Source organism: Microcebus murinus, chromosome 1 (genome assembly GCF_040939455.1).
Source record: "Microcebus murinus isolate Inina chromosome 1, M.murinus_Inina_mat1.0, whole genome shotgun sequence".
NCBI classification, from domain to species: domain Eukaryota; kingdom Metazoa; phylum Chordata; class Mammalia; order Primates; family Cheirogaleidae; genus Microcebus; species Microcebus murinus.
The window spans coordinates 43,754,886-43,781,696 of NC_134104.1; the positions used below are offsets into that span (position 1 = coordinate 43,754,886).

Consider the following 26,811-nt stretch of genomic DNA (forward strand, 5'->3'; position numbering starts at 1 on the left):
ATTCAATGGGCCATAAATGCCACAGTAATTTCACACCCACCATTGAATCCATTGAAAAATAGATTCAACCAAGTATTTTTCAACAGTAGCCAATTTTACATAATTTGGTTCTCCCTACTGAAATTGTGTTTCCATTCCTCTTTATTCATACATTTTTTTTCTTTTTATTTCAGGATATTGTGAGGATACAAACACCAAACATTTTGGTTACATTTTATGTCTTTGCCTCACCCAAGCAAGAATTAGAGGCATGCCTTTCACCTCTACAATGCTCACTGCCTCCATTAGTTGTGAGTTCCCTCCCCAACCTGCTAATCCCTGGAGATATTACTACTGTGTGAGCACCTTAGTGTTGATCAGTCAGTGCCCATTTGATGGCAAGTAAATGTGGAACCTATTCTTCTGATCTTGTGATACCTTACTTTGGATAATGGGCTCAAGCTCAATCCAGGAAAATATAAGAGGTGCTAGATCACCGTCATTTCTTATTATTGAGTAGTATTCCATTGTATACATATATGAAATTTTAATAATCCACTCATGAATTGACGGGCACTTGCATTGTTTCTACATCCTTGCTATAGTGAATTGTGCTGCCATAAACATTCGGATGCAGATGCCTTTATTATAGAATGTCTTTTGCTCTTTTGGGTGGATGCCTAGTAGTGCTATATTGCTAGATCGAATGGTATTTCTATTTTTAGCCCCCCTCTTTTTTTTTTTTTTTTGAGACAGAGTCTCACTTTGTTGTCCAGGCTAGAGTGAGTGCCGTGGCGTCAGCCTAGCTCACAGCAACCTCAAACTCCTGGGCTCAAGCGATCCTCCTGCCTCAGCCTCCCGAGTAGCTGGGACTACAGGCATGCGCCACCATGCCCGGCTAATTTTTTATATATATCAGTTGGCCAATTAATTTCTTTCTATTTTATAGTAGAGACGGGGTCTCGCTCTTGCTCAGGCTGGTTTTGAACTCCTGACCTTGAGCAATCCGCCCGCCTCGGCCTCCCAAGAGCTAGGATTACAGGCGTGAGCCACAGCGCCCGGCCTAGCCCCCCTCTTAATAACATTATACTGGCCACTAAGTTTCAACACCTGAATTTTGGAAAAGACACATTCAAGCCATAGGAAATAGCCATGATTCTTGTCCAAATAGAGCAAGTACGTTTTCCCAAATTTCCCAGTCACCATTTTCCAGGTCCCTGACCACCCAGCCTAGCCATTGGCCATGACCCATTACTTGGCATATAATCACACGTCTGTCCATTTCTGCTTTCAAGGAAATTGAACAACTAAGTGCATCATTTGGAAATTTTTTAATTGGGAAGATTTCTCTTTCCCACTGTTTTTCAGGGATGTCCCAGAAAGAAGCTGTAGGTCTGCAGCCCTCCACTTTTCAGCAGTGCCTAAATATGTAGCACAACCATCTGTATCCAGGACCAAGTCTTTTATTCCATGGTGAATTGATCATACGTAACTCTCCATAAGGCCATAGCAGGAGGCTGACAGGGAGATGGAAATGTAGCAGTATTAGGCACAGTGGGCATTTAGGCCACATCTTCACTTATGTACCTGTGCTTTCAGGGCCTGCTCAGGCCAGATGGCATGTATGTGACTTCCATTCAGTGTTGGAATGTTGCTGTGCATGAACAACTATCTGGCTTAATTAGTCAGAAAACACCCAGTTCATGATGGACTCTTGAGGTCTCATGGTAACTTCATTGACTGTTATTTAGTCTTTAGCCTCAAGTAAGTCCTAGAACAAACCAAGAACTTTTTCTCAAAAGAACAGTTAGTGGTAGAGGATGACATGGCTTTGCCTCAAAATTCTAGGTGCTTGTGCTGTTATTCACCTATGTGTGTCTCCCAAGTGCACCAAAGGCATTTCTGTCTGCTGCTCCCATGTCAAACATAAGTTGGTTTACTGGATCATATGGCACATGAAGCAGAGAAGCTTGCACAGCATCCTAGACCTATAGTAGAGATTTCTTGAGTTATGAACACCACAGAAATTCTAGAAGCTTTAGCTCAGTTAATGGGCCAGAGTAATATACCCAAATGAGATTATGTTGTCTCCATAACTCAAAGGCCTAGAAGGTGTAGGGGCACTTGTTTGTTTGTAGGAAGACCCAGATGGAATGGCTTATCTTTTAGCTTACAACTGGTTACTCAACATGTCCCATACCACTAGACCCCTAGAAATATCACTGAGATAGAAGGCTCCTGAATTTTTGTTGGATTTATTTCCCAACTTCTGACACAAAATTGTCTTACCAAAAGTCTAAGTAGTGGCCACTTCTTGATCCATAGATTCAATCAACGTAACACCATAAGTTTAATGGAGCAAAGCAATGTCTTGTGGAAGGGAAATGCAATCAAGTTCCCTTAGAACATATTTGCCAATCATGTATCTGATAAAAAGACTTACATTCAGTACATATAAAGAATCTTTAAAATGCAATTACCAGAGAAACATATAATCCAATTGAAAAGGGCTCAACAAATTGAACAACAAATATCAACAAATACAAATATGAAATAAGGGCACAGAAAGATGTTGGACATAATTAGACATCAGGGAAACACAAATTGAAACCACATTAAGAATCCAGAAATCACATATTAAAATGGCTAAAATTGAAAATACTACCCATGTTGGATGCAGCAATGCAGCCATTTTTTTACTCAAAGATAGGCAACAAAATGAGTTAGGAGATAGTTATAGAAAATTTAAGGGGTACTCAATTTAGTAATTTTGTGTCATGTTAGTATCCACCTCTGGATACCACACTGCTTAATTCAACTTTTTACAGAATTTACACAGTAACTTCTGTGTTATTTATGTTATATTTCTCCTACCTCTTCCTTTTTTTCTAGAAAAATTATATGAAAGTGTGATAATTTATTAATGAGTCTACCAAAAAATATACCCTTTATGTTATAACTAACCTAATATCTATGAGCCAGGTATAGGTTATATTTTTCTTTAAAAATTCCTTTTACTGTCAAGAAAGTTGTGTGTCACTACTGATATATAAAATATAAATTTACAAAAAAGTAAATTACAGTTTATTTCTGAATGAATCTTCATTAACATGCTGCTCTAAAGGAAAATCTGAACATCTTACCACCATTTTGAAAATCTTCATTAATCTTCCAAGTTTTTCCATACATTGGGGTAAAGAACAAATCTCTGAACTCCCTCCAAGGCTCCTTGAGATCCCACTCCTGCTGGCCTCCCTGACACATTGATCCTCCCTGCTTCTCTCTGTGCATACCAACTACACTTTTCATTTATTGTTTCTCCAATATCAAGGCTCTCTGATAATCAAGGTTCTCCAATCATGAAGGCTCTGTTGATGGTAAATGTCCACAGGCATCACTTAGTAAGAAATGAAGACTCATGAAGCAAAATGTGCATTTTTACCAGATCTCCAGGAAATTCATAGACATTAGTTTGGGAAGCACAGATCTAGGCCACCTCCCACTATTGTCCTTGTCTTTGTTTTTCATTTGTTCCTTCTTCTAGCCTTGGCCTAGTAATATTTTCCATCAGATTTTAGCTTAAAATGGAGGAACTAGGTATATGTCTAAATTTAACCTGCAATTTGCATGGGGAGAACAATTGTATTTGAGGCTGGCTCCTAAAGGGAATCAAAAACTTTAGCCTTAATACAATAGTGTTTTGATTACCTAAGACAAGACCATACTAATGAAAGCACTCAGAGCAACAAATTTTATATATAAATTGCAGTTTGCATAAACATGTGAGAAGTGTCACTTATTGTGGAAAATAGTGGCATAAAATGTTATTTCAAATAATAAAACTAGAAGTGTCTGTAGTGAAATAATATTTATGATTCAAGAAGTCTATAATACCCCTTGGGACAACCTGGACTTCTCATACACATCCAAATCCACAATGCCCAGTAGAACAGCTTCAATTTGTCCTACAGGGAATTCTCTGGCACTCTTATGGGAATGTCAGTTCCCACTTCTTCCTCTTCTGGCAAAAGCATGCAATCATACCATTGGTTGACTCTTGTGTTCAAAATACATTCATATAAACAACATTTTCCTAAGATTAGAAATGGAGCCTCCAAAATGAATGAGAGTGCAATGAATTACCACTTCTGTGATTGGAATTCCTGTGCTATTGTATTTTTTTTTCCATTTTAGAAAGTCTAACACTTTTGAGGGATCACAATTTCTTTTAAGATATGGGTAAGAGAGAAGTGATTTCTATAATCTTCATTTTGCTTTATAGAAAAGTTAAAATGCTATTTAATTTACTATAATTTCATATTGGGTATACAAGCTATTAAAATAGTGAGGTTAAATTTGAATAACTATTATGAGATTATCTTTGTATTTTATTTTCATGAGTACATATAGATAAGGAAAATAGTTGTAAGACTGAATTGTTCTTTTAATGATACTTTATTATTGTGTTAGCCTTATTATAATAACTTTGTAAGATAGCTTGTAGTGAACTAGAACATTAAATGATTTAAAACTAGGTTTAAAGATTCAGGTCATAATGATTCTTGTATTAGAATTATTTCTGATTTGATATAGATATTCATTCTTTTTTTTTCTTTGAGACTGAATCTCACTCTGTTGCCCAGGCTAGAGTGCTGTGGCATCAGCCTAGCTCACAGCAACCTCAAACTCCTGGGCTCAAGCAATCTTCCTGTCTCAGCTTCCTGAGTAGCTGGGACTACAGGCATGCACCACTATGCCTGGCTAATTTTTTTTCTATATATTTTTAATTGTCCAATTGATTTCTTTCTATTTTTAGTAGAGATGGGGTCTCACTCTTGCTCAGGCTGGTTTTGAACTCCTGACCTCGAGCATTCCTCCCACCTCTGCCTCCCAGAGTGCTAGGATTACAGGCATGAGCCACCGTGTCCAGCCCATTCTTTTAAATTAATCACATTCTCTGATTAAAACTTTTAAGGTCAGTCACTTAAATATTAACTCCTTTATTCTTTCATCACTCTGACAATTGGTGACAGTTATGTGTGTGTGTGTGTATGTAAATATGCAAAACATTTTTATTGGGCTTCTCTTTCCAGTATTTATAACTTAATAAATAACCACATACCCACATACAAATTGAAATTGATAATTTTTAAGTATTTAGTGATTTGGAATTTCATGGAGTAAGTCCATTCTAAATACATATGTATTTAACAATTGTAATTATTCCCATTAATTATGTCTATTGCTGTATCAGGTTCTAGTCATTGGTTCAGTTGTATTCTGTTAGAAAACTGGCAGACAGGAAAATCCACTCAAGTAATCAGCAGAATTTCTATACAGTGTCAGTTCCAATCACTGTCAGAAAAAGGTAAAGCAACTTTCAAATATGGAAAGATGCCAGTCACATTGGCTCACACCTATAAACCGAGGACTTTGGAAGGCCAAAGAAAGGATCATTTGAGGCCAGTTTTCAACACAATCCTTAGCAACATAGCCAGACCCTGTCTCTACAAAAAATAGAAAATGTGGCTAGCCATGGTGATGCATGCCTCTAGTCCCAGCTACTTGAGAGTCTGAGGCAGGAGGATACCTTGAGCCCAGGATTTCAAGGTTGCAGTGAGCTATGATCATGCCACTGCACTCTGGCCTGGGCAATAGACTCTTATCCTGTCTCAAAAAGTAAAATTAAATTACATTAAATTAAATTTAAAAAGTATACCAATGACTTTCAGACAATGTTAGTAAATTTAACAAAAATGCAAAATTTATAGAGTAAAACTTAAAATCAAACCTCTCATACACTAACTCCATATGAAAATAAACTTAGATATTCAATAAAAGAAAAAAGAAAGATTCTTAGGGTTGACAATCTTAGATGAAGACCAGGTTTACTACAAACATTTGCCCCCAAAGCTATAAGCCTTTCTCTTTATTCACCTTCAGCTTTCTCTAATACTTTCTCTCTCTCTCCTCTTTGGCTTGTCTTTCCCACATGTATTCACACATGACATTTTTATTCTCTATTTCTCTTCCTCCAATTTTTTACACTCTCTCAAATTTCCCTTTTATCTTCCTTCTTCCTTCTCCTTCCATTCCCTCAACTCCCCTCTTCTTTTAAAGACATTTATTAACACTTTCTACAGTAAAAAAAATGTACATTTGTCTACAAATGCCAGATGTTCTCCAAATTTCTTAGAGTATTTTATTTCATGTTCCACATTGTTGTGCCACTTATTTCCTATTCACTTTAAATTATTTTTGACCACAACTCTACCACAAAATGGAAACTGGAAACTGCTCTCAAAAAAGCCACTAAAATTTTGCCAGTTTCCACACTCAAAGATCTCTATTCACTCATTGCCCTGTTAGAGCATTGATTTTCATATGTGGCATGGCATTCCACTTTGTCCCTGAGTTCTTTTCCTTTTCTGCGACCACAATACTCAGCTTTCCATTTTCTTTCTCACTTTTCTGATCAGGCTGCTTAGTATCCCTTCTGGTAACTTCATCATCTCCTTTTGGAGTCAGCTCTTGGCTGCATTAGGAGATGGGAATATTCACTGGATATTGGTTATACACAGAAATGCTTAGAGAGGTTGGAGTAGTCAGCAGGAAAAAATAGCAGGAGCAGAAGGAAGTAAGGCAGCCAGCGAACAGCCAACTTCATGCCCCAACACTAGCTCAATGTGGGCTGTTCCTTCCTCTACTGAACTTCAGATGACAAATTTCACATTGTGAATGCCATTGATGAGGATGAAGGATGGATTAGGTGGACCCCTGGTATTGCTTCCTTCTCTGACTTTGCAACCAAATTCCACTTTTTTCCTTGTACCCTTTCCTTCCTCTCTCTACTTTCTAAATGTAGGGTGGGTGTATTTTATTGGCAAACCTATACCATGTTCCTTCATTCTGGATGCACGAAAAATGGGAAAATTCATTTCTACCTCTTTTAGCTCCTAGAGCAGTAGATAATCAGTGATAGTCACCAAGACTTGAGTGGCAGAAAAGACGATCAGATCTTGGCCATCTTATAAATGCCATAAATCCTGTTTGTTACCTCTTTAATGTAATTTCCACAAGTTTCATTTCTTGCCATTCCTTTCTTTGTCTACTCTCCGATGGATAGGGTATTCCTAACTCTGTCCTCTACTACCACAGTGATTCCAAGTCATAATGTCTATTAAGCTATATTACTGACTAGATCTCACCTAGTTATTGAAATGATGCTAACTCCATAAATTTGTCAGCACCTCTACTTCTCAATCTCAATCCTTCATGATCAGCTACCAAGCCAAGAGACTTCTCTCTCCTTCACTGACCACTTTGGTCACATCAAATAAGTTTACAGAATACTAGACACTCTACATTCTGAATTCTTTTGAATCTATCTCATTGTTCCATCATGTCTTCCAATGTCATATCACACAAGGAGTAGACACTTCACATGCATTCAAATCACCTAGAGGGTAATTTCAAAATGCAGTTTCCCAGATCTAATTATTGAACTACTTAATTCATTTCTGCACTGAAATCTGACAACCTATATTTTTCACAAAAAAACTCTCCCAGGCAATTCTCATGCTTAATATGATTTGTGGTCCCTTGGAAACTTATTAACATGTTTCCAATTAGTATGCCTGACTCCAGTTTCCAATTCCTGCATCATATTTTCTCCATCAAAAATTAAATTTTAAAAATATATGCTGATGCCATTTACCATATTAAAATTTTCAGTATATGCTTATTGCCTGAAGAATAAAGATCAAGATCATTCACAGAGCACTAAATTCATTATTTTTATTCCAGGTCCTTCAAAAACCTTTTGCCTTGACACACCTTCCATGTCCTAGGCATAGAATTTTTCTAGCACATTCAACAATGTACACATAAATTTAGGACACAACTAGACTGCTTCCCTTGTTTTATAAATCTGTTAATTCTTGCACATTTTTGGAAAAGAAATATAGCATTTTTTTCATTTCTTTAGTTTCTCAAATACTGTGTCCAACAATTATATTACCGATAAAATTAATAGGGCTCTGATAAGTATACAGTTTGTTCTAACACCTATTCCCCAATTTCAATTCTTGCTTACATTGCAAATATTCTTTTTATATTTACTGCATTTCTTTATTTTGAATCAATGGACAGTAATTGTATTTTCCCTAGTTTAGTTTCCTACAGTTCAATAGTAATAAATAAAATTAAAAGGCAATCTGATAAGAGTTTGGTTTTATTTCAACCCCTTTCTCCCAATTTCAACTTATAGTAGTTATGTGAATATATGTATTTTTTTACATTTACTGCATGTTATTGCAGAGGACACCAAGTGAGGACATGGAAAAGAAAAATGCAACATTGCTGACAGAGTTTGTTCTCACAGGACTTACTCATCAACCAGAGTGGAAAATAACCCTGTTCCTGGCATTCTTGATGATATATCTCATCACCATCATAGGGAACCTTGGTCTGATTATTCTGATCTGGAATGACCCTCACCTTCACATCCCCATGTACTTATTTCTTGGGAGTTTAGCCTTTGTGGATGCTTGGATATCTTCCACAGTCACCCCCAAGATGTTAGTCGGCTTCTTAGCCAAAAGTCAGATGATGTCTCTCTCTGAATGCATGGTACAATTTTTTTCCTTTGCAATCAGTGTAACCACAGAATGTTTCCTCTTGGCAGCAATGGCGTATGATCGCTATGTAGCCATATGCAAACCTTTACTCTATCCAGTGATTATGAACCATAGACTATGTGTCCGGCTATTAGTCTTGTCATTTGTAGGTGGCTTTCTTCATGCCCTACTTCATGAATGCTTTTTGTTCAGACTAACCTTCTGTAATTCCAACATAATACGTCATTTTTACTGTGACATTATGCCATTGCTAATGATTTCTTGTACTGACCCTTTTATTAATTATCTAATGGTTTTTGTTTTTGCAGGTTCAATTCAAGTATTCACCATTGTGACTATTCTTGTATCTTATACATTTGTTCTTTTTACAATCTTAAAAAAGTCAGTCAAAGGCATAAGGAAAGCCTTCTCCACCTGTGGAGCTCATCTCTTATCTGTGTCTTTATATTATGGCCCTCTTCTTTTCATGTATGTGCTCCCTCAATCACCACAAGCTGATGATCAAGATATGATGGAGTCTCTGTTTTACATGGTCATAGTTCCTTTGCTTAATCCCATTATCTACAGTCTGAGAAATAAGCAAGTCATAGACTCACTCACAAAAATGTTAAAAAGAAATGTTTAGATCTCATACTAATCTCTTTTCTCTTTTTAGTAAACTAATCACAAAATTGTACTTTACTGATATCTATGTTTTTCCAGTGTTCAGCTTTGTTTTGCAATTATTATTGTCCTTGCATTTTAATTACATAAAGTACCTAACAAGCTAATTAATGTATTCTTATGTTATTTAAAAGCATTCAAAGAATTTTAATCAAGTGTTCATATCAAAATGCAAGAATTATAGCTGAAAGAAAATCAAATTTTTTACTGTCTTGTATATTATTCTATGTTGCTTTACAAATGCATTATATGCTAACATAGTGGTTTATTTGATAAGGATTTGAGTATGACATCTTGAACCTAATACAGCTGTATTCCCTAAGAGTCCTATCACATTGAACTTCATAGTGGAGGCAGATTTTTATTTGAGTGAACAGAAGCAAATCCCTGGAATTCTAGCCAGCAAAAATATTTCTTTCCACTTTCTTGTGAAGGGATGAATTTCACATCTGTTGAGACTCAACTCACATATTAAGCAAAGAAACAAATAGAAATGGGAATGCAATAAGGAAAAAACCAAGAAGAGAGTTAAGACAGTGAAGGGCAGGTCCAAGTGTAAGAGAAGGCTCGTAACTCGGTGTGTTTGTATGAATAAGAAGAGGCCAGTTGTCTCTAAGTCTTTATGACGGCTTCCAAGGCCCTTTCCAAACTGTGTTTGTATGTTTCCAGACAATTTGAAAAGCTTCGCTAATTCGGAAAACTAACAGTTTAAATAGAAGAACTAAGTTGGTATAGACATAGAGAAGAAAAGATAAGTGGCATAATAGAAAGAAAATAATCTTAATTGTTCTAAAATTAAAAAATAAAGCTAAATAAATCAATAATATCACAAGGTTATGGCATATTTTGTTGAGAGCCAGGGACTTTAAATGCATATTCCAAAGCTTAATAATATTAAGATGATATGACATCATAGTGCACAATGAGTAGAGGCAAAATAATAAAAATAAGGAAGAGTTTGGATGTTTTAGATCTCAAAAAGTTCTTGATTGTTAGCCTTCTTCACCCACATATTCCTTAAGTATTTGAATCATCCGTCTTCTAGTCCACCATGTCCTTCATCTCTCAACACTGAAATTATTTTCCCATTCTCACTAATACCACTGACTCCCTTACCCTGAAAACAACTAATCTCTATTTTTGAAAAACTGTAGTAACTTGTTTTCTCCATCCTTCTAGCACTCTCACTTCCTCAAAATTATTGTCAGATTTTTTGTAATTAAACATAATTATGATTCATTAACTCTAATTAACTTTATCCTTTTCCAATAGCTTTTATTGGATTGTGAGTGCTACCAGATTGTACGCATACATGTTTTAGATATCTATATCTGTATACATACATATGTATATGTTTATTTTTTATGTCTATGTATAGTCATATGATACACATATACATACGTAGTTAAAATATAAATGTAGGTACATTGAAAATGTAGAGTTTGAGTAGACAAAAATGTATAACTGGGCAGTGCCAGACAGCATGTGTTTTGGGGCTTTCCTGAAGGGTGAGAGAGAGGATGGCTTTTTAAGGAGAATATGGGGCCGGGCGCTGTGGCTCACGCCTGTAATCCTAGCTCTTGGGAGGCCGAGGCGGGCGGATTGCTCAAGGTCAGGAGTTCAAAACCAGCCTGAGCAAGAGCGAGACCCCGTCTCTACTATAAATAGAAAGAAATTAATTGGCCAACTGATATATATATGAAAAATTAGCCGGGCATGGTGGCACATGCCTGTAGTCCCAGCTACTCGGGAGGCTGAGGCAGAAGGATCACTCCAGCCCAGGAGTTTGAGGTTGCTGTGAGCTAGGCTGACGCCACGGCACTCACTCTAGCCTGGACAACAAAGCGAGACTCTGTCTCAAAAAAAAAAAAAAAAAGGAGAATATGGAAGCAAGATAAAGAAAATATTTGATTGGCTAAAATGGAGCAGTAGCCTTATGTAGGTAATTCCAATGGAAAGTCTCTAACTATTTGGCAGTTTCTAATTGGTTACACTTAACTTTTGTTTTACCATTTACATTGAATTGGATTTCTGTGTTCTTAGGTGGGAGCCCATTTTGCTGCTGCCACCTCAGCTTAATGTACTGTCATTCAATTATTTAAACAATTTCTTCTCTTTCGATTTGCATCTCCATTATGTAAAATGAACTAAAGCTCAGGCACATTTGCCACTTTCTGTAATGATCACAGCTGATTTGTCTTTAACTCAGCATGGAACTCAAAAGTTACAAGGTCTGATTTCTTGAAGAAGTGTTTCTTTTGTTGTTCATCTTGTTTTTGTTGTTCTAATCCCAGTGATAAATCTCACATACATTGATGTCTAGGAACTTGCATTTGGGACTCTTTAGAGAAAGCAGCACATCAGGGAGATGACAATGATGATTATCATGGGGAGAATATCAAGAGACTGGGCTATGCTTCATAGCCAAGGGGCTCATGAATTAAAACAACTAAAATAAACAAAATAAAAATAAAGGTTGAGGGTTAGAACAATCCATAAACTCAGTCTCTTAATTCTCAGGGTAGTTAATTGAGAAGATTTCTAGATTTGAGCTCAAAGCATCTTTACAAGATGAAACAAAGATGGCAGTTGCATCTGATAATTTTACTGATTTCCATTCTGAATGTGTTTAATCATTGGATGTTTTGGTGAACTTCCTGACTGGCCCACTCAGCAGCAGGCATGAAGTTTGTCCTCTAAAGTTTGTTAGCAAGTCATTGAGTTCTAATTTCTAGGGCTTCATGAATAGGGCAGATTATAGGTAGATGAGAAAATCTCAAAGACAATGAAAAGAATTTGAATCTAATAATGGGTACATTATAGCTTTCTACTGAAACACCTTTCCTTCCTCTACAGCCACCCCCATTTCTATCAAATATAAAATCCGTAAGACTAATTTGTTTGAAAAATAAGTCTATTCTCATTAAACTTCACCTAAGTGCATAAGAATAGCAATCATCTCTTTTTAAGTCTGCTTTGCTGAGACTTTTAATAAAAGAATCTCAAATTAAATATATAAAAGCCTCTACAGGCTAGGTAGTCATGCCATCACCCTTCACTTACAATACCTATAGATTCAGGTGAATTCTCTTCTACTTGAGGTCCTCAAAATATTTTTAAGTTTTCTACACCTTCCAGAAAGTGATCTTCCTCTCTCATATCAAAAGACTAGATATGCAGTGAGCAGATACAAGACCAGTTATTCCCAAGGGGCTTGCTATAGTGTGGTTTTATTGGCCCCTCAAATCTCATGTTGAAATTGACCCCTAATATTGGAGATGGGATTTGGGGATATAATGGAAGGTGTTTGGGTCATGGGAGTGGATCTTTCATAAATGGCTTGATGTCATGCTTACAGTAATCAGAGAATTCTTGCTCTATTAGTTCCCATGAAAGCTGGGTTTTTTTTTATTTTTTTTAAAGCCTGGAACCTCCTGTTTCTCTCCCTTGCTTTTTCTCTTGCCATGAGATCTCTGCACATGCTGGCTCTGTTTGCCTTCAGCATGAGTGGAAGTAACCTGGAGCCCTCACCAGCAGCAGATGCTGGTGCCATGTTTCTCATACAGCCTGCAGAACCAGGAGCCAAACAAATTTCTTTTCTTTATAAGTTATCCAGCCTCAGATATTCCTTTATTGCAACACTAAATAGGATAAGACAGAAAACTGGTACCAAGGAGTAGGAAGTTACTATAGAGATACCTGAAAATGTGGAAGCAGTTTTGGACCTGGGTAATGGGCAGGCATTAGAAGAGTTTTGAGGGCTCAGGAGAAGATAAAAAGATGAGAGAAAATGTGAAACATTGTTGAGATTGGTTAAATGGTTGTCATCAAAATGCTGATAGAAATAAAGACAATAAAGCCCATGCAGACAAGGTCTCTGATGAAAATGAGGAATGGATACCCTGTTAAGCTGTAGCAAAGAAGTTGGCTCCATTGTTTCCATGCCCTAGGGATTGGTAGAATGTTGAATTTAAGAGGGATGACCTAAGATATCTGGCAGAGAAACTTCAAAGCAGAAAAGTGTTTAAGAAGTGGTAGGGATGCTTTTTAATAGCTAAGCTCAAATATAGCAACAAAAGAATGACCCAAAGCTGGGATTTATAATTAAAAGGGAAGAAGAGCATAAAAATTTGAAAAATTCACACCTGGCCACATAATACAGAAGGAAAGAGCATTTACAGGAGAGGAATCTAAGAGTTCTGTGAAGCAACCACTACTTAGAGAGATTAGTATGGATGAAAGGGAACCAGGTGCTAATAGTCTGAAAAATGAGGAAAGGATCTGAAGGCATTTCAGAAATCTTCCAAACTGCCCCTCTTGTTGTAAGACCAGAGACCTAGGAGGACAGAATGGTTTTGGGGGATAGCTCCAGGGTGCTGCTGCCCCATGCCACATTGGAATAATGTTGCCCACATCCCAGCAACATCATCTCCAGCTACATCACAAAGGGGCCCAGGTACTGCTTGGGCTTCCACTCTGGAGAATGCAAGCCATAAGCTCTGGTGGCTTCCACATGATGATAAGCCTGCAGGCACCCAAAATGCAGGAGTGGTAGAGGCTTGGTGGCTTCCACCTAGATTTCAGAGTATGTTTTGGAAAGCCTGGGTGCTCAGCCAAAGAAGTGGAGACTCTTTACAAAGACTCTTCTAATGTTGCCAAGCAGAAGTATGGGGTTGGAACCCCCACAAAGTTGCTAGTGGGACACTACTTAGTGGAGCTGTGAGTGCAGAGCCACTGCCCATGAGACCCCCGAATTATAGAGCTACCAGTATTATAAAACCTCAGTCTGGAAAAGCCTCTAGCATTCTACTCCGAACCCTGAGAACAGGCACATGGACCGTGCCCAGCAAAGTCATGCAGAGGTGCTTGTTCTAAGCATCTGGAGCCCACGCCTCATACCTGTGTGCCCAGGATGTGCCCAATGTGCCCAGGACACAGAATCAAGTGAGATTATTTTAGAGCTTTAGGAATTAAAGTCTGTCCTGCTGGATTTTGAACTTAAATGGGGCCCTGTTATCCCTTTTTTCTGGACAATTTATCCCTTTTGGATGGGAATATGTACCTAATACCCGTTCCACTATTGTATCTTGAAAGCAAATAACTTGATTTTGATTTGATGAGCTCACATCTGTAAGGAACTTGGCTTGAGTCTCAAAAAAGACTTTGGACTTTAAAAGTTGGTGCTGAAATAAGACTACTGGGAGAGTATTAGGAAGAGATGATTGCATTTTGCATGTGAAAAGGACATTATATTTGGGGGCAGGGGTAAAATGCTATAGTGTAATTTGTTTGACCCCTCCGAATCTCATGTTGGAATTTGATCCCCACTATAAGAGGTGGTGCCTAATGAGAGGTTTTTTGGGTCAAGGGGGCAGATCCCTCATGAATGTCTTGGGATTGTCCTCACAGTAATGAATTCTTACTCTATTAGTTCCCATGAGAGCTGGTCTTTTAAAAGATCCTGTCACCTTCCCCATCTCTCTCTCTTGTGTCCTGTTTTATCATGTGATCTCTGTACATGCTGGCTCTGCCATGAGTGGAAGCAACCTGAAGATGCTGGTATCTTGCTTCTTATACAGCCTGCAAAACCACACACCAAATAACTTCATTTCTTTCTATTCAATAAATTACCAAGCCTCAGGTATCCCTTTACAGCAACACCAAATGGACCAATATAGGGTTTAATTAACTTCAAAAAGTCAATTCTATACACATTCTCAAATATGACATGCTAGGTGAAGTTTTGATAATATAACCAATGTTTCCAAATGTGTTATGTTATAAGGAGAATACATTCTTTATTAAAGTTCTGCAAATAACTGCATTTCCATAAAAATAAGAATACTCAGTAATAGTTTCTGAATTCTGGAGAGATTAGCCAGGAAGAAAGTGGTAAATATTTTACTTCTGTTGACAGAAGGCATACTTGACCAAATTACTGATAAAGTTTCCTTAAATCCAGTCCAATACTGTGATCTTAAAGTTATCAGAAATCTCTACTTGTCAGAGCCTTTCCCAATGAATTTATTAAAATTTATAACATGGCTGTTTCTAAAAACTTTCATAAAAACATCAGAGTAAAACAATAAACTGTCTGTAGATGACAAAAAACTTAAAATGCCCATTGTTAAAGATCTGATTAGAGTTCATTATAATGAAATTGACATGGAAATTATTGTTGTTTTTGTGACATACAACATTAAGATATAAGATAACTAGAATTATGACTGATAACATTATTTTTGAACATATCAAAGTTTTAGGAATCTCTCATAAATTCCATAATACTTATATTAACAACATATATCTATATAAATATAAGAATGCTAAACATCACCTTTATTTGACAATAATTCCTATGAAATTTAATATATAAAATAAGCTTCATTATCTTGACAATTCTCTTTTAATAAGAGATAAAACAAATTTCTTTGAGATAATCTAGAGGCTTTTCTGAAAAATCTCAAAGTTATGAAATAGTTTGAGGTCAAAATAGACAATTTAGAATTCAGTTTGGGAAGTTTGACAAAAATATCAAATAATTTAAATAGTTGATTAACTATGGTCACAGGTCACTGGGCCTGTTTACACTGCCAGGCAGAGTGAAAACAACCTATAAATGCCAGCTGCTCATGGCTACCTAACCCTGTGGCTGGAAATCCATGGAAATCCCAGCAGCTGCAAAGAATCCTCTCATCGCAGGGATCCTCTCTTCTCTCTCCCTCAGCATCAGCTGTCTGCAATTCTTCCTTAGTGAAAGGTAACAGTATTGGGGGAGTCAATGGGCTTCACTCCAGTTTGTACAATGGGAAATTCCTTTCCTCTCTGGCTTTTTCCTCAGAATAATCCATTCTGTTCTTGTATTTCTTGGAGTACTCAGTTGGAGAGGGAATAGTTGTTGGACTTTTTTACCTGATTTGAGAACCGGTTCTTTTGCATTTATTTTGTTTAATGCTTCCCAGGCTTGTTAGTTAAGATATAGTTCATTTGTTTGAAATATCTTGAATTTCTCCTTGTATTGAATGTTTGTTTGTATTGATGTGGCATGTAAATGTGCTGTCTATGAGAAAGTTCGAAGTCATGCCATGTTTTCTAGGACTCCAACTGGTTACATATTATTGCTTATGCATGTGCACATATTTAACTGATGTCAAAATTATGTCAAGAGAAATTCATAGCTTAAATGGTCAATATGCCACAATAGCATTAAAATGCACAGTCTTTTAAGCTCTCTCTGTCTCTATTTTCTCTTCTGCCTACTTTGAATCTGCAGTTCCTAAGCAACTGGTTTTGAGGTAAAACTCATTGTTTATTAATTCATGGCTACTTAGAGATTTTGGTTCTTATACAATTCTGCCAGTTCCAGCTAAATTGTAAACATTGGAAACTCATTTGAAACTGAAGGGAAACCAAAAGGGTAAAAGAGGCTTTTTAAATCTCAAATTGCCATGGAAACTGCTTTACCCAAAACTTTGGTCCACAACATTCATTAGATTACCTACTGAGGTAAACAAAGTTTAGCCATATGAAGAAGTTGCAATTCGTAAATATAATTTGGATCCAACTATCTTTTGCAAACTGGTGAGTTTATATTATTTCATGGCTAAAATTCTGAGATAAAAGCTATTGAAACTTTGTGTGTTTTCTGTGTGTGCATATATTATATATTATGTTCAAATGGTACCAAATTGGCTTATAAATAAAAGGAGCTCTCATAAACTAATCAAATAAGCCCAAATGCTTTTTGCATTCATGTGAATTTAGTAATCTGTGGTAAGTAAGCTAGATTTTTGGAAAAATTATCAGTAATATAAAAGTTCTAAAAAGTCTTCAAGATTGTCAGCATACATTTTTGTCTGGGTTTACCAGTTATTTTTATGTTGAAGATGTCAGGGTTTGACACAAAAGCTGTAAAACTATAAAGCCAGCCAAAATAAAATTATCTGTGTTTTTGTGATTTTGACAAGATTTACTTAATATTGTTGGTTTAATAAAAGCAGCTAAATCTCTTGAGTTACCAGCAAAAATACCCATGTGTTTAAGCTTCTTATTTAGGTAAAAAAGTAGGTATAGCTAAAAAAATAAATGTCTATAAATTAGAATAAATAAAACATCAAGTAAATAGGAGTACAAAAACAGAAACTTTTGGTCAAAGATTTATGAAGATATATTGGCTTTGGTCTCTTAATTCTAGCTGCAAATGAGTTTACGACTAGCATTGAGTTTACTGTCTTTGGAGAGGTATACACAAGACTTATTTCTGACTTACTGTCTCATCTGATATCAACAGCATTGGTAGGGTTTTAAAGCTGCCCTAGTACCTGTAGTTATTAATACAAAAGCTTAGATCAAACTGGTCGTTTTAGTTGTCCCTTTGGTCTTGCTCACTCTTGATTTGTGATGCTGTTTGCAAGCTAGCTAGTTACATTATGTTGCTATAGCAAAGTCCTTTGCCTAAGAAAATTTGAAAAAGTATCCATGAATTGTTAATTTTTGTATAGTAATTTATTTTTAAATTAACAAAATGGTTATTCTTAAAATCCAAAGAAAATCTCAAAACGATCTTACTCTTAGGAAGTATCATATGTCCTCAAATTTGTGCTTAAGTTGGAAAATGTTTTCAGAGCAATTAGATCAATTTTTAAAATATTAATAGCCTGATCTTGATCCTTATGTAAAAACCATATTCTGACTTTGTATCATTATTTGAGGTACTAAGGATTGATGTTTAAGTTTTGTTCAGTCTACAGTTAGGTGAAGTCATGTCAATAAGTTTTATTTGGGTATGTTAGTATTTTAAAAATATCTAAATAGTTAGCAACTTTTGTTGGGAAAATATGATTGAGGAATTAATGAGATGTGGCTCATAAGACCATTATTTTATTGTATAACCCAATATTACTATGTTAAAGACAGAAATAGGAGTTTGCATGGTTTTGCCCTGAAGGAATGTGTGGACTCAATGGTTCACTTATTAGAGGCTGCTACCATGGGAGAGCTCTCAAATCTTCCGTGGGGATGTTTTCCAGGAAGGCTTCCTGGTATCTCAAAATCTGTGAGCTTCCATGTGTCTTGAAAGACAAGACAAGGCAAACATGACCCACAGCATGGGAGCCGGAGACAATGAGTGCACTTTGCCCAGAGAAGTGCCCTGGTGGTTATAAACAACCTGTTTTATTAGAGATGGGCTTCCTGCTCTCTCCTGTCTGTCTACCTTTAAGTTCACCATAACTAATCAAAGAAATATTGAGTCAGTATACCTCTTTCGTTTTACCTTTGTTAATTGACAACTACTTCTTAGAACTTAGAAACTAGCCCCTGAAAGACTCTGTACCTGTTTGTTCCCCTAAATAGATTAGAAGCCCCTTGAGAGGACTTTTGACCCTAACCCACTACCTGTATCCCTTAGTCTCTGTGTATTCTTTTATATTCCTTATCCTCTGTTGCAACCCCTATTTAGGGACCTGGCTCCATGGGGAGAAGTAGCTAATCTCCTCCTCACAGGCCTGCCTCAACTACTCTCGGCCCACAGTTTGGCGTAGCCAGCAAGACACCCACAAACTTTAAGTGGGATATATTCAAAAATTATATTTATAGAACTTAGGAAAGATGTTACAATATTCAGAATTGCAAATATTACTGCAACACTTACTACATTAATTTTCTTGGTAGTTTTTTTAAAGTTTAAATATAATAATTAAAATTATATTTTGTGACTCTACCAAAAAATGAGCCCTTTGATTTCCCTCTATTTTGGTGGTCATGACCCATGTCAAGCTACACTTTTAAAAAAAGAAACAAAAAAACTTTGTTGCAATAGTTACATGTCACTATTCAGTTATCAAATCTAAATGTTACAAATCAAATAAATTTTATTTTTCTGAATGAATATTCATTAACAACTTCTCCTTAAAAGGAAAACCTGAATATGTTACCACCGTGTACAATATCCTTCAATTCTTTTCCTCTTAGGTGAGTAAAAGACCACATGTGACCTCATTCATGCTCTCTCTTTTTTTTTCTTCTTTATTTCAGCATATTATGGGGGTACAAATATTTAGGTTATATATATTGCCCTTGCCCCACCCAAGTCAGAGCTTCAAACATGTCCATCTCCCAGATGGTGCACACCAGACCCATTAGGTGTGACTATACCTATCCCCTCCTCCCCCCTCCCACCTACCTGACACCTGATGAATGTTATCACTATATATGCACTTAAGTGTTGATCAGCTAAAACCAGTTTGATGGTGAGTACATGTGGTGCTTGTTTTTCCATTCTTGGGATACTTTACTTAGTAGAATGGGCTCCAGCTCTATTCAGGAAAATACAAGAGGTGCTATATCACCATTGTTTCTTATAGCTGAATAGTACTCCATGGTATACATATACCACATTTTATTAATCCACTCATGTATTGATGGGCACTTTGGTTGTTTCCACATCTTTGAAATTGTGAATTGTGCTGATATAAACATTCGAGGGCAGATGTCTTTTCCATGGTCTCATCTAGCTCCTTTCTGCCAGTCAATTTAGAGTTTTGTTTCTCTAATCATGAAGGCTGTGTGATAATCTAGCTTCTCCAATAATCATGGCCTCATGGATGGTAAGTGTTCACAGGCATTATCTTGTTAGAAGGAAGACTCCTGAGCCCCACCACAGAACTACTGAAACAGGATCTGTAGTTTAACCAGGTTTCCAGGAAATTCATAGGCATTGAAATTTGGAAAACACAGATCTAGCTAGGCCAAAGAAGTTCTTTGTCTTTTTCCTTTTTCCTCACACTGATTGGACGCTAAGCACATGTCTAGAATTTGAGCTATATAATTTGCTTGAGGAAGACACTTTTTTATTTGGAGTTGGCTTCTGAAAGGAATTTAGATCTTTGGCTTCACTAAAATCATATTTTGAATAGTTGAGATGAGACCATACTAATCAAAGCACTCAGAATGTCAAATTTTATATATAAACTGAAGTTTGCATAAGAAGTCAAAAGTGGGTAGAGCTCAGTGGCTCACACCTGTAATCTCAGTAGTTTGGGAGGCCAAGGCAAGAGGCTTGGTTCAAGATCAGCCTGGCCAATATACAAAGACCATATCTCTACAAAGGATTTTAAAACTTAGTAAGCTTTTTGGTGTGTGCCTGTAGTCCCAGCTACTTGGGAGGCAGGAGGATCGCTTGAGCCCAGGAGTTTGAGGCTGCAGTGAGCTATGATTGTACCACTGTACTCCAACCTGGGTGGACAGAGTGAGACTCTTCTCTAAAAAACCAAAACAAAACAAAGTCAGAAATGTCATCTGTTTTGGAAAATAGTGGCATAAAGTGTAATTTCAATTGTTAAAAGTAGAACTGTCTATAGTGACTTAATGTTTATGATTCTGAAGTCTGTAATACCCTGTAGAATACCCTGAATCTCTCATACACATCTAAATCCACAATGCCCAGTTGAAGATCTTCACTTTGTCCTATAGGGAATCCTAAGACACTCTTAGGGGAATTTCAGTTCTCCTCACCTACCTGGCAAAAACACAGATGTATCATTGGTTGACCCTTGGGTTGAAAGAAAATTTATATAAACAACATTTCCCTGATATTGGAAAAGAAGCCTCAAAAATCAATGAGTATCAAGAAGTGCTACCCATGTTATTGTCATTCTTGTACTATTTATGGGTTTTTTTCTGCTTTAGAAAGTCTAACACCTTTAAAGGGTCTCCATAATTTCTTTTAAGTTATTGGTAAGAGAAAATTTATTTTATAATATTTGTTATTCTTTAAAAAGAAAATTTAAAGTGCATTCTAATTTATAATAATTTTAGATTTGGTTTACAGGGTGTCAAAAGTGTCAGGAGCAAATGGAACAAAAACGAGTGAATAATATTCACATTTTATTTCATATTTTATAAAATAATCTTCATATTTTATAAGCAAAATATCTGTAAAATGAATTGTTTCTCTTAATGATGATTTATTATTTTATATACCCAACTAGGATGTTTGTAAAGTAAGTTCTAGTTAACTAGAGTATTCAATGCTTTCAAACTGGGTGTATGATTTAAGTCAATGCTCATTATAGAAGAAATATTTCTGATAATTCTAATATAAACATTTGTTCTCTGTAATCATATCCTCTGGTAAAAAACATTTAAGTCTATCAATGAAATAATAACCCCTCTCTACCTTTACCACTCTGACAATAATTTCATTGATTATTTTATATTTGTATATGGCATAAAAACATATATATAGGATTGGATATACAGAAATACATACATTTTATTGTGTATTTTATATATAAATAGTAATACTAGTGATAATTTACATATATATAAATATATAGCTCAGAAATATGCAGAAAATATACTTCCCCTACCCTTGCCAGCATTAATGATTCATAAAGAATCCAATACAAATTGAATTTGAAATTTTCTCATTATTTTGTTACTTGGAACTATATGGAAGGAAATCCATTCCATATAAAAATCTACATAAGTGAAATTATTGCCATTTGTTCTTTATATTGTCTGTATCAGGGTCCAGTCTTTGGCTTACTTGGTCATCCTAAAAAGCAAACAAACAAACTTATTAATGGAGAGTAAAATGCTCTCAAATAAAATCAGAGATATTTCTAGATAAATTAATTTCAATTGCAATAGTATTAAAAATAAAGCATCACTTAAACAGGAAATACTCTATCAGACAGTGACAATGTATTCATAAACAATGGAAAATTTATAAAATAAAACTTCAAGTCAAAGTCTCTTTATCATACACAAATTCCATAGGCAAATAAACTTGAATTCTTAAAAAAAGAAAATGAACATATTCTCAGAAATTGCAACTCTTAATGAACACCAGTGTTAATGCAAATATTCAACCCAAACCTCTGAATCTTTCCCTTTATTTTGTCTTGAAGCATCTTTCATACTTTCTCTCCCTCCTTTTTGGCTTGTCTTTTCTGAACTTATCCATCTATGACTGTCTTATTTTCTGCCTATTTTTCTTCCTCCCTCTCATTTTATTTTTACACATATATATTTCCTTTTCTACTTTTTCTGTCCCTTTTTCCCTCTGGATGTGTTCTTCTCCTCCCCTCTCACTTGTCAATCCTTTTCTTTTGAAAACTTTTCTTAAAATGTTCTACAGGAGAAAAAAATTACATTACTCTATGAGTAGCAGATCAATGCAAACTGCTTTCCACATTCCAGAGTACTCTGTATCATTCCCTCACTGTTGGGTTACATTTCCCATTCACCTCTCATTATTATCACAACTTAATTCTGTTGCATAAAGGAAATTGCTCTCACTAAAGCCGCTATAAATCCATATCCATGGTCTGTGATCTCTGTTCACTCCTTGTCCTACTATTTATTTATTTTGAGCATTTATTTATTTATTAGAGCATTTATATTATTTATTTATTAGAGCATTTATTTTGACATCTGGCAATGTAGTTTCCTTTGTCATTCTCACTATCTTTCCTTACTTTATGTCCAGAACACTCAGCTTTCTAGTTTCCCTCCTGCTTCTTCCCTTGATCACTCTGCTCAGTATTCTTTTCTCATCTCTCCCTTGTCTTCCTTTGGATATCCAGGCCATTGGGTTGCAACAGGAAAGGAGTTTATCGAATGGCAATTGGCTCTAACATAGAAATTCTAAGAAAGTTGAAGGAATTGGCTGGAAAAGAATGGCAGGAACAGAAGGAAGCAAGGCAGCCAGTCAACAGGCAAAATCCTGTCCCCACACTTCCAATGACACAGTTTATACTATCAGTGCCACTGTAGTGGATACAGAAAGCATGTGCTGGAATCTTCATATTTTTGCCTTGGCTGCCTTTGTACTAAAATTTTTTGTCCATGTACATTTGTCCTCATCTCTCTATGTCCAATTCCAGGTTCGGTGGGTTTGACTGGACAAATTTAAGTCAAGTTCTCTGTCTATGACCAAGCTCACATAGTAGAAAAGGGGATCAGGTGTTAGATATCTAGTACATGACATCTATCCCCTTCATGACCTCTTTAGCATAACTTCTTCAAGTTTTGTCCTTGCTCTTACTCTGTTTTCTTTGTGTACTTTTCAATGGATAAATCATCCATAACTTTGTCTTCATCTACCCAATGACTGTTGAGACATTATTGTTAGTAAAATTATATTACTAACTGCATCTTACCTTGATGTTTAAAGGATGCTCACACTACAAACTTGTTAATGCACCTGAGTTCTCAAGCTCAATTTTGGATGACAATCTACCTAATCACTGAGTGACTCCTTTTTCTTTCACTGACTTCTACTTTGATATCAAATATGTTCCTATGTCCTAGTGACTCTATATTCTTACTGCTTTAGAATCTATTTCTCCATCCTTCTCATTATTCCCTACATCATATTACACATGGACTAGGTATTTTAATCCATTTTAATCACCTGAGGGGTATTTTTAAAAAGCAGATTGCTTGATTGTATTTTTAGAATTGAAATAATTGCATTTATTTCAATTTTATTTCCCCAAAAGTTTCCATTTATTGCAGTAATATGAAATAAAATGAAAAGGGTATTGTAATAAGAGAATGATTTTATATCAACTTCCCTCTCCTAGTATTCACTTTATAAGTTCTAGGGAATATTCTTTAACAATTCATTTCATTTCATTTTAGGGGATGTGCAGTGAGGACATGAAAATGGAAAATGCAACAGTGCTGACAGAGTTTGTTCTCACGGGACTTACATATCAATCACAGTGGAAAATCCCCCTCTTCCTGGCATTCTTGGTGATATATCTCATCACCATGGTGGGAAACCTTGGTCTGATTACTCTCATCAGGAATAGCCCTCATCTTCACATCCCCATGTACTTATTCCTTGGGAGTTTAGCATTTGTGGATGCTTGGATATCCTCCACAGTGACCCCCAAGATGCTGGTCAACTTCTTAGCCAAGAGTCAGATAATGTCTCTCTCTGAATGCATGGTACAATTTTTTTCCTTTGCATTTGGTGGAACCACAGAATGTTTCCTCTTGGCAGCAATGGCGTATGATCGCTATGTAGCCATATGCAAACCTTTACTCTATCCAGTGATTATGACCAATGAACTATGCATCCGGCTGTTAGTCTTGTCATTTGTAGGTGGCTTTCTTCATGCTTTAATTCATGATGTTCTTATATTCAGATTAACCTTCTGTAATTCTAACATAATACATCACTTTTACTGTGATATTATCCCATTGTTTATGATTTCTTGTACTGACCCTTCTATTAATTTTCTAATGGTTTTTATTTTGTCTGGTTCAATACAAATTTTCAGTATTGTCACTATTCTTAACTCTTATACATTTGTTCTCATTACAATCTTAAAAAAGAAGTCAGTCGAAGGCATAAGGAAAGCCTTCTCCACCTGTGGAGCTCATCTCTTATCTGTGTCTTTATACTATGGCCCTCTTCTCTTCATGTATGTGCGACCTGCATCTCCAGAAACAGAGGATCAAGATATGATGGACTCTCTGTTTTATACTGTCATAATTCCTCTGTTAAATCCAATTATCTACAGCCTGAGAAATAAGCAAGTCATAGATTCACTGTCAAAAATGTTAAAAAGAAATATTTAGTTCTCATACTAAATATCTTCTCATTTTAGTAAAAAGTTACAAAATTTTATAGGTCAAATGTGGCTGCGTTTTGTTAAATGTTCAAAGTTTTTTGTAATTATAACTGTCCTAGCATTTTAATACTTAATGTACCTATTAAACTCCTTAAAATATTTATATAATTCAAAAGCATACAAGGAATTGTAGCATTTGTGTCACATTAGGATAGATAATTTAAGCAGAAACAAATGAAAACATTTAACAGGATTGAATGTTTTTCATGTGACTTTATAAATACATTAAGTGACAAAGTACTGTAGCTCCTCTCAAAAGGATTTGTGTAGGATATGTCATACAGCTGACAGAGTTATATAGTCTAGAGAGTCATATCACATTAACTGCATTGTGGTGGCAGGTTTGTGTTTGGTTGAGCAGATGAAAATCCCAGGAAATCAGCTAACTTCAAAAGTAAAAAGACCTAAAAAGTTTTTTTATTCTAATTTATTGGGAAATAGTGGATTTCACTTCTTGTAGGAATTTAACTCATATCACATGTAGAAATAAATAGAATAATGGGAATGCAATTATGGGGGGGAAAAAGAGAAGTGAGTTAAGACTGTGAAGGCAAGGCCAAACTCAGACACAATGCTCTTAGCTCCTTCTGCTTCTATCAGTCATGAAAAGAGGCAAGTGGCCTCTCTCTGTTTATGATGCCTTCAAAGGCATCTTTTTACCCAGTTGTATTTGTATGATACTGGGCAATGTTGAAGATTCACTGATTCATAAATCTAACAGATTAGATTGAAGAATTAAGTTAGTGTGGGTATAGAGACAAAAAGAAAAGTGGCAGAATACAAAATAAATGGTCTCGATCTTCCTGGAATTAGAAAAAAATGAAAGTAGTAAGTGAAATCGGTGATATTTCAATAAGCCACTGAGAACAAGTGGCTTTAAATGCATATTACCAAAGATCAATAATGTTGAGAGGGTATGGTCTCATAGTGCCTAGTGCGTGGCTGGGAAGGATATAAACACGAGCAAGAGTCTGGATGTTTTGTGACTGAAAAGTCCTTGAATTTTAGCTTTTCTCACTATATTTTCCCTTTAAGTTTAATGAGAGATCCATTTTCAGGTCACCCACGCCCTTCCTCTCTCAACACTAGAATTCCACCCACATTCCTACTGATACCACCCAGGCCCTCACCCTGAAACTACTCATCTGTCTGTTTTGCAAAACTCTAGTTACTACCTCCCCCATCCTTTATACTCTCTTATTGCCTAAATACTGCTGCCAGATGATTATCCCTAAGCAGAACTCTGATTAAATCATAGCCTGGTTTAATAACTTTGAATGGATTGTCCTTGCTATAAGATTATATAAATATATGGTATATGTATCTAGATCTGAATATATACATATGGATACATTTATTTGTTCACATGTATGTACAGATTACATGATATACAGATATATATGACATGACATATATTAATATGATGTACAGGCAGTTCCCAGGTTACAGATGACCCAACTGTGTTCCATACTTACTAATCGACTCTCCCAGTGTTCCCCGTAAGGATAATTTATACTGAAACAGTTAAATTAATAATTCGGGAACTAGTTTCTTCCATGCATATAAATAGACCTGCATGGTCTAAGTGGTTCATTGCTTCAACACATTTACACTAGTAGCTAGTCTTATTGTTTCTAAGGTTGCCTAAGCACAGCATCACTTTCATCTTAACTTTTGTATTCAATTTTGTGAGTCTGTGTTTACCCTTATGACTGTGCCTTCAAAGTGAAAGTCCACTGCAAGTCCAGGTGAGCTTGCAGCGAAGAGAAATTTGAAAATTTGATTGCAATGGAAAAGAAAGTAGAAATAATCAAGTGTTCAGAGAAAGACCAGATGCCATCATTCATTGGGAAAACGTCAGGCTTCAGTTGCTGGAC

The 26,811-nt window shown here is 36.0% G+C and overlaps 2 protein-coding genes and 1 long non-coding RNA gene across 3 annotated transcripts; 2 read left to right on the forward strand and 1 right to left on the reverse strand.

Moving 5' to 3' along the window:
- Positions 1 to 1,363: 1,363 nt before the first annotated feature.
- On the reverse strand, positions 1,364 to 7,302 carry LOC142872861 (uncharacterized). Its single transcript, XR_012920958.1, has 3 exons — positions 7,188 to 7,302; positions 2,269 to 2,405; positions 1,364 to 1,750 (listed from the first exon to the last, which is right to left on the reverse strand). It is a non-coding gene; the product is annotated as an uncharacterized LOC142872861 (long non-coding RNA).
- A 1,014-nt stretch (positions 7,303 to 8,316) lies between these two features.
- Positions 8,317 to 9,243, forward strand: LOC105872746 (olfactory receptor 5H2-like). Its single transcript, XM_012767011.3, has one exon. The coding sequence runs from the start codon at positions 8,317 to 8,319 to the stop codon at positions 9,241 to 9,243; it is 927 nt and encodes a 308-aa protein (XP_012622465.2).
- Positions 9,244 to 23,936: 14,693 nt separating this feature from the next.
- Positions 23,937 to 24,881, forward strand: LOC105872745 (olfactory receptor 5H2). Its single transcript, XM_012767010.2, has one exon. The coding sequence runs from the start codon at positions 23,937 to 23,939 to the stop codon at positions 24,879 to 24,881; it is 945 nt and encodes a 314-aa protein (XP_012622464.2).
- Positions 24,882 to 26,811: the final 1,930 nt, after the last annotated feature.

Coding starts and splice junctions, on each gene's coding strand:
- LOC105872746 (XM_012767011.3), top strand. CDS start 8,317: ATGGAAAAGAAAAATGCAACATTGCTGACAGAGTTTGTTCTCACAGGA.
- LOC105872745 (XM_012767010.2), top strand. CDS start 23,937: ATGTGCAGTGAGGACATGAAAATGGAAAATGCAACAGTGCTGACAGAG.